Source organism: Mixophyes fleayi, chromosome 2 (genome assembly GCF_038048845.1).
Source record: "Mixophyes fleayi isolate aMixFle1 chromosome 2, aMixFle1.hap1, whole genome shotgun sequence".
NCBI lineage: Eukaryota > Metazoa > Chordata > Amphibia > Anura > Limnodynastidae > Mixophyes > Mixophyes fleayi.
In genome coordinates, this window is record NC_134403.1 from 189,825,260 (window position 1) to 189,844,545 (window position 19,286).

The 19,286-nt window shown below is 39.0% G+C and overlaps 1 protein-coding gene across 1 annotated transcript in view; it reads right to left on the bottom strand.

Annotated features, from left to right (window-relative positions):
* ULK2 (unc-51 like autophagy activating kinase 2) overlaps positions 1–19,286 on the bottom strand; it is a 92,830-nt gene that overhangs the window by 2,299 nt on the left and 71,245 nt on the right. Inside the window, exons 15-26 of the mRNA XM_075195160.1 lie at positions 15,216–15,353; positions 14,010–14,155; positions 13,103–13,186; positions 11,966–12,249; positions 6,868–7,061; positions 5,425–5,534; positions 4,953–5,093; positions 3,731–3,939; positions 2,318–2,496; positions 1,972–2,090; positions 1,721–1,878; positions 551–686 (exon numbers count right to left, since the gene is read on the bottom strand). Coding sequence (XP_075051261.1) covers positions 551–686; positions 1,721–1,878; positions 1,972–2,090; positions 2,318–2,496; positions 3,731–3,939; positions 4,953–5,093; positions 5,425–5,534; positions 6,868–7,061; positions 11,966–12,249; positions 13,103–13,186; positions 14,010–14,155; positions 15,216–15,353 — 1,898 coding nt within the window. The remainder of the gene's footprint in view (positions 1–550; positions 687–1,720; positions 1,879–1,971; positions 2,091–2,317; positions 2,497–3,730; positions 3,940–4,952; positions 5,094–5,424; positions 5,535–6,867; positions 7,062–11,965; positions 12,250–13,102; positions 13,187–14,009; positions 14,156–15,215; positions 15,354–19,286) is intronic.

Below are 19,286 nucleotides of genomic sequence, written 5' to 3' on the forward strand. Positions count from 1 at the left end.
AAATTAGTTGGCTCATAACTCTATTCAGACACCAAACAATCGGTGTGGTGATTGCTGTGTAAAAGATTACTGACTGTGTTAAAAAAAAAAACACAAAAAAAAAAAAAAAAAAAGTCTCAGTCAGTACAAGTTTACCAACGACAGCCAACACCATGCATGAGTGACATTAAATGCGTCTGTAGATAATAAGAATACTATCTACATCCTTAAAGTGATTTGAATATCCAAAACGCTCTCAATATCCTTACATTGCTATGTACTACAGATAATTCAATATATTAAATGGACTTTTCTTTTATTCTGATCCACCTGTAATTCACCACCCTGGAGTTATCAAATCTTAAAAAATGCAAATGAAAAATAGACAGTACCACCAAAATGTAATAATTATTAACTTCTATGTTCTACGACATAATGTTCTGGGTTTTTTTCGTTTTTTTGTTTTTTTTTAAGTAAATCACCCTTTCAGGCACGTTCCGATGCCGCAACAGTCTCAAAGAAATACGGCCAAACAATGGAAACCACACAGCTTCCATTCCCTCATACTTACACTTGTGAACATTGTCAATATCTGCAGGGCTCTGAAGGATCTTTGTTAATCCTTCCAACAGTAGTGCTGCTTTGTGGTAACGATAGGCAATATCTTCTGTCTGCTGGAACATCTCGTCTAGTGCGGCAGACTGCACCTAGTTCAGTCAGTAATCACCAATTAAAACTATTCTACAAAACTGACAGATTCTAGTATACTAGTTCATATACAGTATGCCCTGATGGTAGCAATAGAAGTGTGTGTGTGTGTGTGTGTGTGTGTGTGTGTGTGTGTGTGTGTGTGTGTGTGTGTGTGTCAAAGAGCAAAAAAAGACTTGGATGACCAACAATGTTACTGCTGCATCTACTTGTAGACCTCAATAAACCTTATAAAATCACATCACAAGTCTATATTTAATACATAAAAAGGGTTTTGTGCTCCCAATATTACACACCGATTTAAAAGTGAGCCTTTGATATAGTTATAAATTATGTTTTGTAAATTTTGTCAAAGAAACAAAATGCAGTATTTTAAGACTAGAACTTAATGCAAATTCTGAGTTACAATTACCATAAAGAGAAATAACATTTCAAGAATCTTTGTTGTATAACAAATTTCATTCTTAAAGAGCAAGTAAAACTCACTTATGGCAAATACATATATAATATATCAGAGCTTGCATATTTCTGTGTTAAATTATATACCCAAAATACATTATGAGTTTATAGTGAACAAAAATGATACAGTATGCCATTTATGGTTTCATTAAGAGATATAGTTAATTTGCAGAGTGGGGCATCTCTATCTTCAATCACTCTGGGAAGGTTTAAGGCTGAAGCTTGAACGATTGGTCTACTAGTCTCCAAGTTGAGAGGCATAATCTGTACAGACTACACTCTGGTAGATTCATACATAGTGGTAAGGGCAGTGATGTCACAACTAATATAATGGACAGCTTTGCATTGTCATTTGAGATTTTAACCAGGACCACTTTAGATCCTGTTCATGAATTGTGGTTTTAGCAGAGTGATAAAAAATATATTTTATCTTTTTGATAAAAGTTAGGTTGTCATTTTATAGTAGAGTGCTTGTTGAATATTCATCAGTTCCATTTAATAGCCACATAGATGCAATACAAAATGCTAAGGGAACTCTAACTTATAAAATAGAACATACAACATGTCTGCTTACCATATCCACAGCACAGTTGTAGATTAATTTCTCTGCTGTGACACTGTTAATCTCGTCCACAAAGCGCTGCTTGTCTGAGAAAAAGTGGTTCAGCTGCTCGGTCAGCTTCTTGCACATGCTAATGCAGAATTTATATCGCTCATTCATGCTCTTCACCACTGTGAAATGAAGGAGAGTAATCCAATTGTCACAAATCCTTGTGCTTAGGAACGAGCAGACTTCTTTAAAACTAGCAAGAATGATGAGTTTACCTTGTTTTACAGCACTTGAAGGGGTCAACTTCCCGGATTTGATTTGTGATTTGGCAAGCTGCAAGGAAGATGCCAGGAATTGAGCCGCTTTCATGTACAGCACCAGCTGTTCGACTTGTCTGTAAGAATCAACAATAGCAGCTAGGTCAAGCTCTTGCCTCATTAGTATTTCACCAGGAGATACAAATCATGTTGCAGCCACCAGATATTGAAGCACACTGCAACGTTGGAAAGAAGAGCTACTTCTGGCCAACAGACTGTGGTTTAAGTGAAAAAACAACTTACAACATTAGATTTTAGCATCACAAATCACCATCAAATAGTCAGTCTGATTTGCTGTCCTTACCCCCACTCTTTGCTCAGCTGACTTATCTGATCTACCACCACACTCTCTTGTATCTGGTAGAGGGACACAGCAGAGGTGCAGAGATCAGCATTCCCACTCCGTGACGCAGTGAGCTCCATCACGCACTCGGTGAAAGTAAGCATTAGATTGAGGTGCCTCAGAGTGTCTGTGTGTTCCCTCTGCATTTGGAATAGAAAAAATATAAAGTCACAACGCTTTCTTATACATTTCAATTTAATTTCTTGGATGTATAGGTTTGTGGCTTTTTAACTAAAAAAAAAAAAAAAAAAAAAAAGAAGGTTTACAGTAGACATAAATGAACCAACAGAATATATATGCAGTTTGGAAGATTACTGAACTTTCACATATTAAGCAATACAGGGAAATACATTTAGTCTTCACCCTAATTTTTAGCCCACTTACTGCATAAAGTGCAAGCTATTGTTCTGTGTTGTCAACAGTTTTCTGCAAAGGAGGATGAGTTGTAGTGTGTGTCAATGGGATTACTGACATGAAGCCCGCAGCATGTAGGAGACCTTCTACCACAAACTCCTACATATTTCACAAACTATGTCCTTTATGGCAGGGTAGCAAGGAACTAGCCCTGACTGAAAAAACATATCCACATATCCATGTCTGCAATAAGCCATTTCTAGAATACTGTAGACACGTGGCAGAAAGTCTTGTTGTCTGGATGAGACTAAAGTGGAACATTTCTTTGCCTGAATATAGGAGGCATGGATGGGGGAAAGCACACACTGTGCACCAGCCAGGTAACACATCCCCACTGTGAAGGATGCTGGTGGTAGCATGACATAATGGGGATACTTTCCAGTGGCACAGACTGGCAATCTTGTCAGGATCAATGGAAGATGAATGTTGCAGTTTACAGACAAATCCTGGACAAAACTCTTATTACCCTCTGTCAATAAGCTCAAACTGGGGAGGACGCCTTTTTTTCAATAGGATAGAGATCCAAAGTACACTGCAAAAGCAACATTGGAGTAGCTTACAACAGATGTCCTTCTGTGTCCCATTAAAGACATCAATCTTGCTGTTCATCACAACTTCCCATTAACCTGACCCAGCTTTGGCACCTTTGCAGAGAGCAGTTAATAGAGAATCAGGCAAAAAGATTTGATTCAAATATAAATTCTAAGCTGTGAGATTCGTGAGTGAGAAGAAAAAGTGATGGAGACTTAATACAGTCTGGAGGTAGTGTGTATGTTTGTGGTAATACTAGTAGTTCCATTAAATAAACAAGTATTTCTATTTTTTTATTTTTAAAGTTTTTCCTTGATGGTCAGTGTGATTGAACCAAATCTCAGACAGGTAACATTATATACCAAGACGTAGAGCAAATAGTAAATCTTGCGAAAGTCACACACGTAAAAAAAAAACCCAACTCATTACCTCCATTAGAGTTTCTTCAGGTAGTTCAGGGGCCTCAAATGTGATGAAATCTTCCAGGCTTGGAGGGGATGTGCCGTAAGACATGTATTTAAGGCATGGTGCTGCATCGGCTCCAGGAGGAGATGAGCCCATGTGAATTCCAGAGGGGGACCCCATGTACACACGGCCGCTGGTGGAGCAGAGAGAACCTCCAGAACTGTTTGAGCCAACTGTACAAGACAAAGCACACAGTATGGTAAGCCGGAGGGGGGAAAAAATAATGCAAAATTAATTTTACCCATTTAGTTTGGTAAAACTAATATATAAATAGGAAAATACATTCTAATGTACTGAACATACAAACTACAAATATCTCACAAAATGTTTCTAAAAACAAGATGGCCACACAGATGTGCAACTCAATCTTCGAAAGAACTGTAGATTTTAATGAAAGCCTGTCAGTTTTTACACCATCCCCTCCATTAACATTTTTACATAGTTCACTGTGAAAATTATAGGTGTAAAACAAAACAAAAACAAGCCAGCAGCTTTGTCTGGAAAAAGCATGTGCTGTACGTAAATGCCTTGATTCTCATTCAGACCTGGGCTGCCTTCTGCATTATACTCTTTCCCTGGGTCTTGTGCGGCAGGGGAGCTGCGACACAGAAAGATATCTGTCCAGGAGAGTATAGATCAATAAGCTGCCTGATTCTTAAGCAAAGTTAGGAAATATTTTATTCCCCTATAACAGGTGCTATGTAATAAAATAATAGTTTCTACATTTATATTTTGTTTAAATAAATGGCTGAAATTGCATTACATCAGAAGTTGTTTGGACTACAGAGGATTTAAAAACAAAAAGCTTGTTTATGTAAGACGTGTTCTTAAGAACGCAACTTTAGGTACAATTACAGTAATCTCGATTTTCATTCTGTCATTGAAAGTGTTCCAAACATGTCTTGAGCTGGAGTAATATCAGCAGTATCATTTAGAACAGGGTTTCTCAAACCCAGTCCTCAGGGCTCCCTAACAGTGCAGGTTTTCTGGATCACATGTGACATAATTAGGACCACCTGTGGGTCTGTTACAATGTGTCAGTCAGTAATGAATACACCTGTGCTCCAACAAGGATATATGGAAAACCTGCACTGTTGGGGAGCCCTGAGGACTGGGTTTGGGAAACCCTGATTTAGAGACATGATGTGTATGCTCCACACACAAAGACAAATTATGCAGTCCTTACCTGAAGTGGCTCGAGTCCTCATCATCATGTGAGTGCAAGTAGGAGGGGTAGCGCTGTTGGGAGGAGACCCGACGGTAAACATCACAGCTCTAGTACCCAAAGCGGGCACTGTGAGGACACTTCCTGTAGGTCCAGCAGGGACTGGAAAGAAGTTTGTAACACATTAAATGTAGTTTTAACTTGCTGAGCTAGAAACCGTTAAGCTGTCACATTGCATTAATATAATCTGATTGAAGAGTTCAATAAACTGGTTACAATCTCATTTCCCTGTGCATATAAAGGAAAGGCTATAGAATCTAGCCTTCACAAACAGTTATGGATATCTCTAGAGATTTCAAAACAAACAAAGCAAAATGGGGAATTGCAATACATTGATATATAACTAAATATTCCATCAATCAATACATACATATAGCATTCAATTCTCTTTTAATTGTCATTTTTTAAACATTATAGATAAACTATAGATTACCTGTATCCATGGGACGCTCAGAATTCAGACTGTCTGTGCTGCCCTGGTAATGTTGTCCGCCTAGAATAGCTCTTCCTGTCTGATCTGACAACTTCCCAGCACTCACAGACCTGTGAAGGAGAACATTATTCATCACTGCTCCCTTTTGGTGTTTGCACCAGGACAGCCCACGTGACTGCACTTGTTATAATTTATCGAAAATAAAAAAAAACTATTCCAAGGTGAACTTAATTTTTTTTTTTTTTTTTAAGATAAAACACTCCCAACTAGCCCACCCGAGGAGAGTATTTGTAGTTTGAGCCAATTGTAAGTGTAATTGAGAATATATTTTTTATATTGGTACAGTAAGTTTATTTAAAGTGTACTTCATATTAAATATAAGGGTATACAACAACAACATTAGGTTAGCGTTCTGCTGTGCTGTTATCGGACATTTTAGGTAAAAATGTTCACTCTTTTTCCACACAAATACCGCTGAAAAAAGCAAAACACATTCCTAACAAAAGCACATTGACGCTTAACGTTCTTGAATACTGTATGTGCATTAAGCATTAATCCAATACCATGTAACTGCAATGTCCACTAGATGGCAGCAACTGTTTCATCACCAAACGAAAGGCAACAACTATCTTTAAAACAGCTAGTAAATTAAAACGATCAGAATATATATTAAAACAATATAAAACAAAAATAATTACTGTAAAGTATGAGTGCAAACTTTCAGCTTTTCAGCATCCCTAATTAAAAAAAAGATTGGTCACAATTGAGATCACTAAATAAATAAAATTTTTCTTATTTTACATTTTGGTACCCTATTTGCATGCGTTTAACCATTGTAAATTAGACCTCACCCGGTATGTGTCTAATCTACCTGGTATATAAGCTTCAGGTAGTGTTATTCATTATATGGTTAGTTTAGTACCGAGATCTCGGCACCCTTACATTACAACTGCAGAAATCTTGTGGCGTCTAACAAATAAAGGATAATAATAATAACTGCATTAACACATGTTTCAGGTGAAACAATTGGAGCTGCTGTTCTGCTATCAGAATGCAGGTGGGAAAGTGGGAGATAAATGTTGTGTAATAAGCGCTGTACACTCAGTGTGACTAAAGAATAAGATCATTGCAATCATCACTGAGAATGTGTTAGGAGCAGAACACATACAGCAGAGGAGACAAGGAAATGGATTGTAGGGGGGGGGGGGGGGGGGAAGTGTGCCTGTTATACCCATATACTGTGTGTGCCCACCCAACAACCAATTACTCAAAATAGCCAAAGAAAGTTTGTACATATAAATAAAAGTTTATATGTATAAGAAAGAGACAATATTTTGGACTTTCATGTTTAATATAACATTGTTCTCAACACACCACACACACTTGCTTATGAAGGCATATAAATGGCAACACTCTTGCTTGACAATGAACATGTAATCTCACCTTCCAAACATAGTTTTGCCATGTTCTGCGGTGCCTAGTTTTTCATTCCCGTGTGGGCAATGGAAATGGGAGAACTCCCTCGGATAAGACATGTCTTTGGCTTGTACAAGGACGTCTACAGTTCCCTGACGAGTCACTAGAGCAGGCAGGTTTGAGGATGCTTGTGTCTTAGGGATCTTGAATGGCGCAGTAGCCTGGAAAAGCAATACCATTAAAAGTGTCAGATTTAAAAGGGGATTTCTATATAATACACTACCATCAGAATATAGCTACAGATGGTCAAGTTGGCAGTAGGCCATTGCTGTATAAATATTCTATTAAATTCAAACATACTGGGAGCGAAATACGCTCAAACGATTTGTGACTAGACAGGGAATTAAGAATAAAACGTTAAACACTGCTAAATATAAAAGGACAGACTCTTTTCAGGGTTTGATTTATTGTAAAGTTATAGCTCATTAAGCTAATCAAATCGTACCGCCTACCACAGCCCCTTAAATCTCCCTCACCATCAATACCACAATTTTCCTCAGTCTACTTTACACTTCACATCCAGTCACTCTCCTAGTCCTGTCACCTCCACTTCTAAACAATCAATTCTAAAATAAGCCCTTTTCTTGCCTGATACTCCCGTCATCTGTATGGGGGACTTTAATAATGTTCCTGATCCTTTGCTCGACAGATTGAGAGAGACTCCTGGAATGAGACCATTGGGTTCCTCCCGTCCATCTGCATTTTCTAAACTTCTTCAGGAAATGGGGCTTGTGGATGTATGGCGAGTTCGTAATCCAGATGCGCAACAATTCTCTTGTCATTCAACCACATATAATACACTTTCCCGGATAGACTTTATTCTTCTGTCCCCAATTTTGCCACCCCTAGTCTCCAAGATTGAATACTTGCCAAGAGGTATATCAGATCATTCTCCTGTTTTAGTACAGGTAGATACCATAGTAGACAGGGGAACTCGTTTCTGGAAGTTGCACCCAGCCTGGTTACAGCCAATGGCGGGCAGTGCTGACCTCATAGTATTATGGGAGGGTTATTTTGGTGATAATTCCTATACTAGTCCTGCCTTGTTATGGGATTCATTTAAGGCGTTTCTGAGGGGAACACTTATAAAGAAGGTGGCAGATACTAAAAAATTCAATCGCTCCAGAGAAGTGGAACTGGAAGAATCTTGTAGAAATTTAGAGGCCACATATTTGTCGTCACGGTCAGTGGAGGATAGAGTCCAGTGGCTGGATGCACAGCAAAAATGGTCAGACTTTCTGCTGGACAAATCAAAAAGGAGGTTGCTGTTTGCTAGACACGCACAATACTCAACAGCAGACATGGGTGGCGGTTATCTGGCCTGTTTATCTCGGGAGGAAAGGGATGATAGTAGAGTAATTGCAGTCATTCATGATCAAAATGGAGTGAAACAATACGCAGGGGTGGATATTGCCAACTCCTTTTTGTATTACTACAAAGAACTGTATGCTTCTAAAGTGACCTTTAGGAAGTCGGAGCTTGATTCATATTTAGACCCTATTAAACGCCCTAGTTTAACTAGTGATTCTGTTGCCTTCTTGGAAGCCCCTCTCACACTTGAAGTTGAAATGGCAATTAAATCATTCCCGAATGGGAAGTCCCCGGGATCAGATGGTATTCCAGTGGAATTGTATAAAAAGTTTGGAAAGTTTTTTTGTCCCACAATTGCACGCTCACTATGTCAGAATACTTGAGTCTGATGTAATGCCTGCCTCAATGTCAGAGGCATTAATTGTTGTATTACCCAAACCAGGGAAAAATCCTTTATACACAGATTAATATTGTCCAATTTCTCTATTGGGTTCTGATGTTAAAATCCTTGCTAAAATTTTGGCCATAAGACTTAATTTGGTTATTACTGAAATTATTCATCCAGATCAGACGGGATTTATGCCAGGTAGATAGACTACGATTAATTTGAGGCGTTTGTTCACGCATCTACAGATGGCTCACTTTGCTGAGCCGGGGGCTGCGGTGGTATCTCTGGATGCTGCCAAGGCCTTCAACTCGGTGGAGTGGATTTATCTGTGGGAGGTGCTGAAAAGGTTTGGCTTTGGACCGACATTCATCCGCTGGCTTCAACTGTTGTATAGTGCCCCTGTAGCACGGGTATGTGTGAATGGATATACATCAGCCCCGTTTGATTTGGGTAGAGGCACCCGTCAAGGGTGTCCTTTATCCCCGGCTCTATTCGCCATAGCCATTGAACCATTAGCATGTTTGATTCGCGCCCATCCGGATATACGGGGTCTCTCTGCTGGGGAGGCCACAGATACTATAGCTCTATACGCGGATGACATGCTGTTTCTGTCTGAGGCGGATGGTTCCCTCAATAACTTATTGGAGACTGTTGATAATTATGGCCATTACTCAGGTGTTAAAATTTACTGGGATAAATCTATCATTTTTCCGGTACATGGTATTCGCCCAGCCCAGTCTACACAGAGTTACCCTCTTAAATGGACTCTCTGTTTCAAATACCTCAGCATTTGGTTCTCCTCCAAGCCAGTTGACTACGTTAAATTAAATGTTGATCCTATTACTGACTACTTTAAACTTGGGTCCCACACCTGGAAGCGCCTGCCGTTGACGGTGACTGGAAGGATTAACCTCTTTAAAATGATAATGCAACCTAAATACCTTTACGTGTTGCAACATTCGCCTATATATATCCCTAACAAAAATTTTCAAGTCATAAACTCAATACTTTCTTCATTTATCTGGGGTGACAGAAGGGCTAGAATAAAACTTAGCACTTTATGTAAATCCAAGTTTGATGGTGGCTTGGCGCTGCCTAACCTCAGATTATACTATATGGCAGCTCAGTTGTCACATCTGATTGTATGGATGAGGGGGATGTAATGACGGCTCCTTGTTGGGCTTTATTGGTGAGCGGGCGGGGCCCCAGTTCACCCCTCTGCAGGTGCTGTTGATGGGTCGGACTCGTAAGACAGACGCCCCTATCATTACACAAGCCCTTAGGATCTGGAATATGGCACATAAAATTCTTGGGGGTAAAGGTGTGGATGCAGATACTCCGATCTGGTATAATGACGCATTACCTGAATTACGGAAATTGAGTGGGGACTGTTTCTGGCGGCGTTTGGAGGTGTCTAGGTTGGGTCAGCTCTACGATACAAATCTGTTCAAATCATTTGAACAATTTAAAAGAGATTTCCAGATCCCTCAGAGGGCTTTCTTTCGATATTTGCAAATCAGACATGCTACACAGTCTCAGTTTAGGAACACCCCCCCTACATTGGTTACTGCCCCTGCTAGATCTCTGCTTGAGAGTATGATGGGTCGCAGAGTTATCTCTTCTGTCTATGCGGAGCTTAACCATCATCAGACATGTAATAGTTTATTACCTCTCAAGGCAAAATGGGAATCCAATATTGGTACAATTGATGAGGAGGAGTGGTATGATATCCTAAAAACCATCAAACTTGCCACATCTTCGGTGCGTTTTCAACAAATTAATTTTTATATTTTGCATAGGGTATATCACACTCCAATGTGTATGGCAACAATTAATGGGGCTAGGAACGCTGATTGTCCTAAATGTTCTCAGCCAAGATGTGATTTCTGGCATTTGCTTGGGGAATGTGAGGTAGTTCATGCCTTCTGGGAAAAAATATGGAAATGTATTGTTGGGGTGGCACCCGGTGTTCCTCCACTGGAACCTAAAGTATGTCTATTCGGGATATCACTAGAGGAAAAACTAACTGTGCCCCTTTATAAATTTGTCTTCATAGCACTTACCTTGGTAAAAGTGGTCATAGCGCATAATTGGCTTGCAAATGCAAAACCAGATTTCCATAGTTGGAGGGCTTTGGTAAATGAGACCATGGACCACGAGAGATACACATATACTTTGCGAAGAGCGGAACACAAATATCATGAAGTTTGTTCATCTTGGTACGAATCCAAGCATAGAAAAAGAAGGGTAGCCCAGAATGTTGGATAGTTAAATGTGAGAGCCCTGATTGGTCTGGTCTGGTCTAAATCTAAACTAATTTAATTGCTATATTTAGACGCTGATAAACTTTGCTACTTTATGCAATATTTCTGACAAGATTTTATGCAGGATATTTATACATTTAAATATGTTTGTATGTATTCGTTCTGTTGAATCTGAACTTGCTTCACTTCCGCTATATATATATATTATTCTGTACGAGGTATAGATTTTACATCTATGCCTTTACTCGCATTGATCTCACCAGGGTAACCTTAGAGCGTTGCTAAACAGCTGACATATGTTAAGTAATGTTTGTTTTGTTGGTTTCTTGTTATGTACTAAAATTCAATAAAAAAGTACCGGATTTAAAAAAATAAATAAAAATAAGCCCCTTTCTTACCCAAGATTCATCCAAAACTCATCTGCCGCATGAACTACTGCAACCCCTTCCTGTCAGGCATTCCCCTCACTCCGCCATCAGCTTCCATCCTAAATTATGCAACAAGACTGAGCTCTTCAATCACTTCACATCTGTTGCACCACTCTGGAAATCTCTAAACTGGCTCCCCCCCATAGCCTCCAATTCAAATTACTCACCTGTTCTAAAGAACCTCAACACCAACATCCCTGTATGAATATCAAACCTCACCTTGAAATACCTGTGCCTTGCTTGATGACTTCTCCCATGCTGCTCCCCACCTATGGAATTACCTACCTTTCCTGATTAGTCTCTATTCCAGCCTTTCAATCTTAAAACACTCACAGAAAAAACCACAATACTCCCACTAGAACACCCTTAGAGCTGTCCCAACCTTTTATTTTCACACGTGCACTTATTTTGTCTGTCTTGTAAGTCCCGTTGTTTTATACATGCCCTGTCTATTTGTAATGCACACTGTGGTGCCTTACAAATAGAAAATAATAGTCATCATATGTCACCTGTCACTCTGTACAGTGTGCAACAGTCACCAGAAACAAACAGAAATTACTTTGAGTGTAGCAGTAAAATATTTTGAGGAAAAACAACAAAAATGAAAAAACAACCTTGAGGTGGTAAAGAAAACAAAACAAAAAAGCCTTATATTGACCTATAAGATAACAAACCTTGGTTGGAGATCCGATGATGGTGGGTAAGGGAGTTTTATACAGCCATTCTGAGCTCCTTGGTGATGATCCCATGTGTTTTGTGGGGGAAGCTCCAAGACTGACAGGCCGCGGTGGCTGTGGAGAATGGCTAAAGCCATGTCCAGCGTACGAGGGACACACAGGGTCTGAGTGTTGCTTTCGTAGTTTCTGTTTGTTCTGGTAGATGTCAGTGAGGGTTGGGGCACTTTGCAGCCTTCCACCTAGCAAGGATTGCGGTGACTGTGACTGTGGCACAGGGGAACCTGAATACAGAACACACATTGTAGGTAGAGTTTAACTTTGCAAACCACTAATCATTTGGGTGCATTTATGCTTCCAAGAATAGTGTATATCACATCAGGCACCATAACATCAGGTTTTTATGTTGCGTGCATGTTGGGTTTTTAAGCACAATCAATACAAAATGTTTTATGATATTTGTGTGGCTCTGACTGTGTTTTCTATAGCATTGTGTGCCTCATACGCTAACATTGGCTGCAATTATGCTTCTGGCATTTTTGCAACAACAATAAGTATAAAGTGTCATCTGGAAAACTACAGCAAATACAACTAAAATGAACTCATCATATATGTAAAAGTTTCAATGCTCAGACTTCAAATTACATCTTGAGTCGAATACATGTAAAACCTTATATTTTCCAAACAAATAAATTAGGAGATAACTTTTTATTATATTATATAGGTTCATTTCAGAGGTTTGGCTGGTGAATCAGTGTTGACTGGCTTCACCCTAGCAGACCTATGACTGTTATGATGAGTGTTAACTTTATGAGAGGTCTAGTCGGGTAAGTCACGCATAGTTCACCGTGTCTAATGTGTGTTTTTGAATGACACCATTATAATGTGATAAAGGTCAGGCTCTAACCTCAGCAATGTGTAACACACACAGAAAGGTTTGTATTGCATTCAAGGTTTTTAAGACACAAACTTCCAGCTCAGTCGAATGTACCTAAATGCACTATTTTTAAACCACAATTTTTTTTTTATAAAGCCTGTGCCTATTTGATATGTCAACTTGCATCCAAAATTTGCTAGTTTGACCCTTTCTTGTCTGAGGGAGCATCTGAAGAATGAATGTTAAACAGTGGACCATACCTCCTGAAGAGCTTCTACTTCTGGAATCGTGTCCTTGAGCATGTCCGCAACAGCAATGTCCAAGCTGCTCTGGGATGGTTCCAACTGTCCAAGCACAAGAAAGGGAGTGAGACAACAAAACCAATTTAGTAACTTCCAGACTATTTATGGTCTATGCTGCTTTTCTGTTCTTGATGTAACTAAAGGATGACTTTACCCAGGAGCTCTGCTGCTCACCGCCTTGCATTAGTTTAGTATGTGTCTGTGCAATCCAGTTTGCATTATATCATCTGTTCTTTGAGGTGAGTACACATTCAAAACACTGATCTGATGGCGCAACACTAGCATCTCTGTGGTATTTGATATGTTTTTAACAATAAGAAAAAACATGGATCTTTTACTAAAAGAACAACTAACAGATGCAAACACATTTGAAGTACATAAATACATAAAGGCATATTGCCTATGTATATCCACTGCTAAGCAATCTGTAAAACAAACCAAATGGCAATATTTTTTTTCACTTTCATATGTAGAGAATTTACAATTCTTTTTATCCCTCTTATAGTCAAAACAACCAACCAAGATTTTACAGTGTGTGAGCAAATTGACCAACTATTGTACTGTGAGTGGTCTCCAACCCCCATCACCATGCGTAGGACATCATTGTTAGACCTGCAAGCCCAGCATTCAATGCAAAGCACTGCAATATACAGGTATCTGATCAGAATCAGTGCAATCTGCCCATCAACGCGCACTGCCAAACTGCACACTGGTACGGTCATTGAGATACTGTGCCAGACAACCAGATGGCAATGTTTGTGGACACAAACTGCTCAATCATGGACTGATGTTTTACAGGAAAGAGAACACCCATTCATTATTATTACATGTCAGATTCAAGTTTAGTCTCAGCTATAGAAATTACCTAAAGGCGATGGAGAATACGGTCGTGAAGAGCCAGTGGACAATCGGCGCCCAGTAGCTGCTGTCATGTCTGTCGAACTGGGAGAACCAGAACCAACCTTTAAAAAGCCCATGGGACTGGTATGAGAGCGTCTCACAGCGCCAGATCTGTTGCAAAAAAAACCCACAATGCTGTAATATTTAACACGGCACCAAGACTAATTCACATAACCATAATAAATATTTGTTTAAAACAGATGGTTAATGCGGATTTTCATGGTCCCCGAACAGGAGATTTGCTGTCTCCGATTCGTTGATACAAAGAACGTGAAAATGTTGAATGCACAAATAACACAAATTTGTGTCACACTTTCCAAATATCCATTCATTAAATTATCAGCACATGAGTTACATGGATAAAAGACCACTATGCAGATCAGGAATCAAAAAGTCTATCTGTCCTACACGTAATATTTATATATACACCAACAATGTACAATGACAAGGTTTACTTCCACTCTGATTACAGGACTTTCAGTGGCCTCGGTTTGTGGCATTATTGAACTTAGGAATCCTTTTTAGGTTTGTAAAATAAAAAAAAACTGATCAGATTTTTAAACCTAGTTGATCGATGCCATTGATAAGCAACATGACATTTATTAGTGGTGTCATAAATGGTTATTGCCTAGTCCAGAGGGTTGAACATTACACCTGCAGAGATGAGGTGAATTACAATCACTCCCATATATCTGCACCAAACAAAAATGTAGCCACTATGTTACTGTCCCTGTACCACAGCTGAAGTGCAGAATAACTTATGAATGAATAGCAAGGTGAGGAGAGAGCAAACATACTACTACTGTAGATCTGATATGCAAGTGAGCGGTCAGCAAAATCTGAGCCCAGGGATGATGATGCTAATGATTAGGACTGACCTCAATGTCTACATGTAGCCTTTGGCTGACTGTTGTACACTACCGCGCCATATAGGTTCATATGGTCCGTATTGTACATAGTCTATAACTTTATTGTTTTACATATCACATACCCCTAGTTAATTGAGGCACGTGTAGTCTTAATTACCACCTATCTACTTTATGTCAGGCTAACTGAACACGAGACAAGAAGTGTCCACACTTTAAAAATATCAGAAGTTACCAAACGACATTCCAGTGAAAGCAGAGATAAGTCATGTTACACACAAGACATAAAGCATATTGGAACATACCTGGGTGACCCGTGAGGGTTAGACGTTGGGCTAGCGGTGGACGAGAGATTCTGCTCAATGCGTTGATAATTCCGGAGCTGAGTTGGGACAGGAATGGGGGCAGTTTCGCTGCGTGGAGACACTTGAGGCTGGCTCTGCCTGAAGTTAAAAAGCATGGACATGGGAAATAAATCCCTGCATACCGGTCTCTGGGTTATTTGAACCATTGCACAGCCGGAGAAGCCAAAACAAGTATAAAATGCACAGACGTGTTAAAGCTAATGGCTTAAAAATCCATTTCTCCTACTCTAAGTTACAGAAATGCATTCAATTTAGCTGGAGTAGGAACAGTTCCCTGTTGAGTCTTTTCAGTAGTGTACAGGCATAGAAAATCTGTGCCTTCATGCAATCAGCAGGACCAAGTCCCTCCCTTTCAGCCTCCTCCGCACACTGCACATCAAAACAAAGCAATTCTAGGAAACCTAACAGAACAGGAAGTACAAGTGGAGTTCACACCAGCTGTACTGTTTACATGAACTTATCCAAGCACAGCAGGTTACATATAAAGGCACATTATGAAAGTTTACTACCAGAAAACAAAGAACACTTATTCAGATCAATTCATTCCTGGAATCAGGTCAACAAGTGAGACTTTTCAGATTTCACTACGCATTTATTTTATCTCTACTTAGAAGTGTTGACATGCTTATTTTGGCACCGAACTTAGGAGAAAATCTGGCCATATAAGCTAAAATCCTGTATTTCATTGCATTGATTCGGTTGCATACTGTAGAAAGAATACATCATAGTGAGTGATGTTATACAAAGCTATTTATTGTGTACTTATACAAACTAATTGGGGAGGGGTAATAACTGCCCCCTGCACCAACTGTAATGAACATGGCACATTCATTTGAAATGAATAGGTTCTCCATTTTATTTAGATTATAAATAATTCACATTATTATTTAGTACTAACTAGCTTTGCATGTGTCTGCCACTTACACCCAGCAGGACAAGTTTTAAAGAATTCCCTATTCATGCACAAATTTATTCATCTTATTGAGGAGAAATCAGAACAACTATGTACCAGTGGTGGGTACCCAGGATGATAATGTGCAAAAGATTACTGGACAAATCACTGCCAATACATCATGTTACCCAAACACAGTAGTAAAAGGTCATTCGTATTATTACAAAACTAATTTTCTCACCACAGTATGTCCTGCTGGAGAATACATAACAACTATCTTCTAAGAAACATTAAATAGTGAAGAACTTGTCACCTAAGCAGCACATATAGGTCACAGTTATTGGTACATACAGAAAGAAGTATGGAATGTACTATTTCCAACTTGTTTCAATGTAAAAAAGATATGCCATCTGTTTTTCTGTAGACTGCGTGCGGTTGTGTAAATCTAGTTCATTTGCTTAGTATCAGTAACCAGCTTTCAGCTCCATTCTAAAGCCATCTTTTCTTCATTCTGTTCAACATTAAGTCACAAAACTTATGTACTACTTTTGTTTCACTATATCTGCTTCTCCCCTGTGTCAGTACTGTCCGTCTCTGTACAGATCCCAAATACCCTTCTGAATCATATTTACATCCATTCCCTTACTTGCAAGGCACTCTCCTTCATGGTGTTCACCTGACCACTAAATAGTATATTGATGGAGTGTATTACTGGATCAGGAGGGCTGCAGTGCAGGTGACCCCCATGCTGTCTCTGCCCTTTATATTTTGCACAATAATTTTAAATAAAACCAGGGCATTTGACCAAAAAAGTAACTTCCTGTGTACATTCACCTCCCAGCACTCTCTGCACGCCCCAAAAAAGCAGCCATGTGGACATAACATACAACACAGATCTAGGCTAAGTATTTGAAATGCTGGGAGAAATAAATGTCAAGCAACAGACAAAACATACACAAGTACTAGTAATATTAGATACTGCATACCCTTTGAAAAGTTGCTAATTGATCATTCTCAAGATCAGATAAAAAAAAAACCCCAAAAAAAACAATACTTAACACTATGAAATATCGTCATCCTGAACATTTATTTATATAGCGCCAGCAAATTCCGTAGCGCTTTACAATTGGGAACAAACACTGATAAAGACAATACTGGGTAATACATACAGACAGAGAGGTAAGAGAACCCTGCTCGCAAGCTTACAATCTATAGGACAATGGGAGTTAGAAACACAAGGGCATGTGCTACATCATATTGCACAAATAAAAACAAAATTCTACTGGACTTAAATCAAAGCCATGTACCACTGTAATTGTACAATTATAGGTGGACTAAAAAAGCCTGTACATATTTCTATGTTTAAGTTACACTTGTGGAACGAGACGAGTCCTAGGGAAAACCTCACACATATAAAAGAAAGACAGACAAGTGCTATATAAAAATGGCTGTGGTTTGAAGTGAAAGACTGGCAGCAAACTCCTAATCAATTCTCTAGAAACCGCTGCCCTTTAAAAAAGTGTTGGTGCATTAAGGTGATTCAGTCAGTGTAAAAACTTTGTCTATTGTGGTTCAACCTCTCATAGATTAAGTTTATTAGGTTTCCAGTTTCAACACAACATTGTTCACATGGGAGAGGTTGGTGGCAATCAGCTCATGGTCTTCCTGCACGTCACCACAGAGCCTTGGCAGTACAAAGTAGACCATCAAGTGTTTATTAGCAACAACTTAAAAATGTAAACTTGGCACTGGATACCTGCAGGCCTCGCAAGTCAGGAAAATGAGGACGGTCCCTATATTAAAATAAATAATATATATATATATATATATATTTTCTGAGCACTCAATGGCTATGTCCTCTGATCCTGTGAGAAAGGTTTTGATCAATAAAGAGTAAGAACACTGTACTAATGATGGCCCAATGTCCTACATGGTCAGTGCAAGTTACCAAAACTAGATTCTTTGGACATTATACATTGTTTTGTTTTTGATTTTTCTGCCTGAAAGCTCAAACCACATCATAGCAAGACTAAAGCCAGTAGAAAAAGCAGTATATGAATATATATCCCTCAAGCCATATACTCTTGAAACGAATATTATTGGCTACGAATTCTAAGATTGTCTGAATTTTATGCCTGTTTGTAAACTATTTCTGTCAATTTTATAGCAATTTTTATAGGGGTTTGATAAATATTACAAAATGTCTGAAGCCAGGGATCAGGCATTCGGCAGCATGCTTCCATTAGCTGTCCAAAAGCTGCTGCTGTTTAAACAAATTTTCAGGTTCATTAAAAGTCTAAAAACTACAGTTATAAGACCAAAAAAAAAAAAAAAAAAAGCAACAAACACTTTAATTGGCGATACTTGAAGGTCATCAACGTCGGGATAAACTTTCAGGTTTTTCAGCACCTCTCTGGTCTTTCTTAACAGCCTTCACCTATGTGAGCATTGTGAGCTAGTTTTAGAATGCATTACACTACTTAATTTACTAGCAGAGCCATGTAGGAGTTTTGCCTATTTACCGATACCTAAAAGGGGGAATTCACTTGGCCGTGAGGTATCTCCGAAATAGTCCAAGAAGACACATTGCAGTGGAGTTTTACCAAAATCTCTGCTCATCTGCCCATGTGTCCCATAGACATGAGAAGGAAAATGAGTGGAGATTTTAGTATCGTATTAGCTAGCAAGGTGCACGGCTAATTGTTTGTTTCTTCTAAAATTTAAGGGGCAGATACAAACAAACAAAAAAAAAACCAACGCAAAGGTTAAAAAGCCAGTAGTAGATCCAAATTTAGAGCCATGCACAAAATAAAATATTTAAAATAGGGGAAGGTCAGTCTGTTTGTTAGGTTGCATAGGAAGAAGAATACACAGAATAAGAGGGGCGGTGGTTACTATATGGGTCATTAGTGATACCAAACCTAGAGGGTAAATTTATCAAGTTGCAGGTCTTAAAAAGTGGAGATGTTACCTATAGCAACCAATCAGATTCTAGCAACCAATTATTTAGTACACTCTACAAAATGACAGCTAGAATCTTATTGGTTGCTATAGGCAACATCTCCACTTTTTCAAACTGGCAGCTTGATAAATTTTCTCCCTAGAGCACAGTGTTGGAG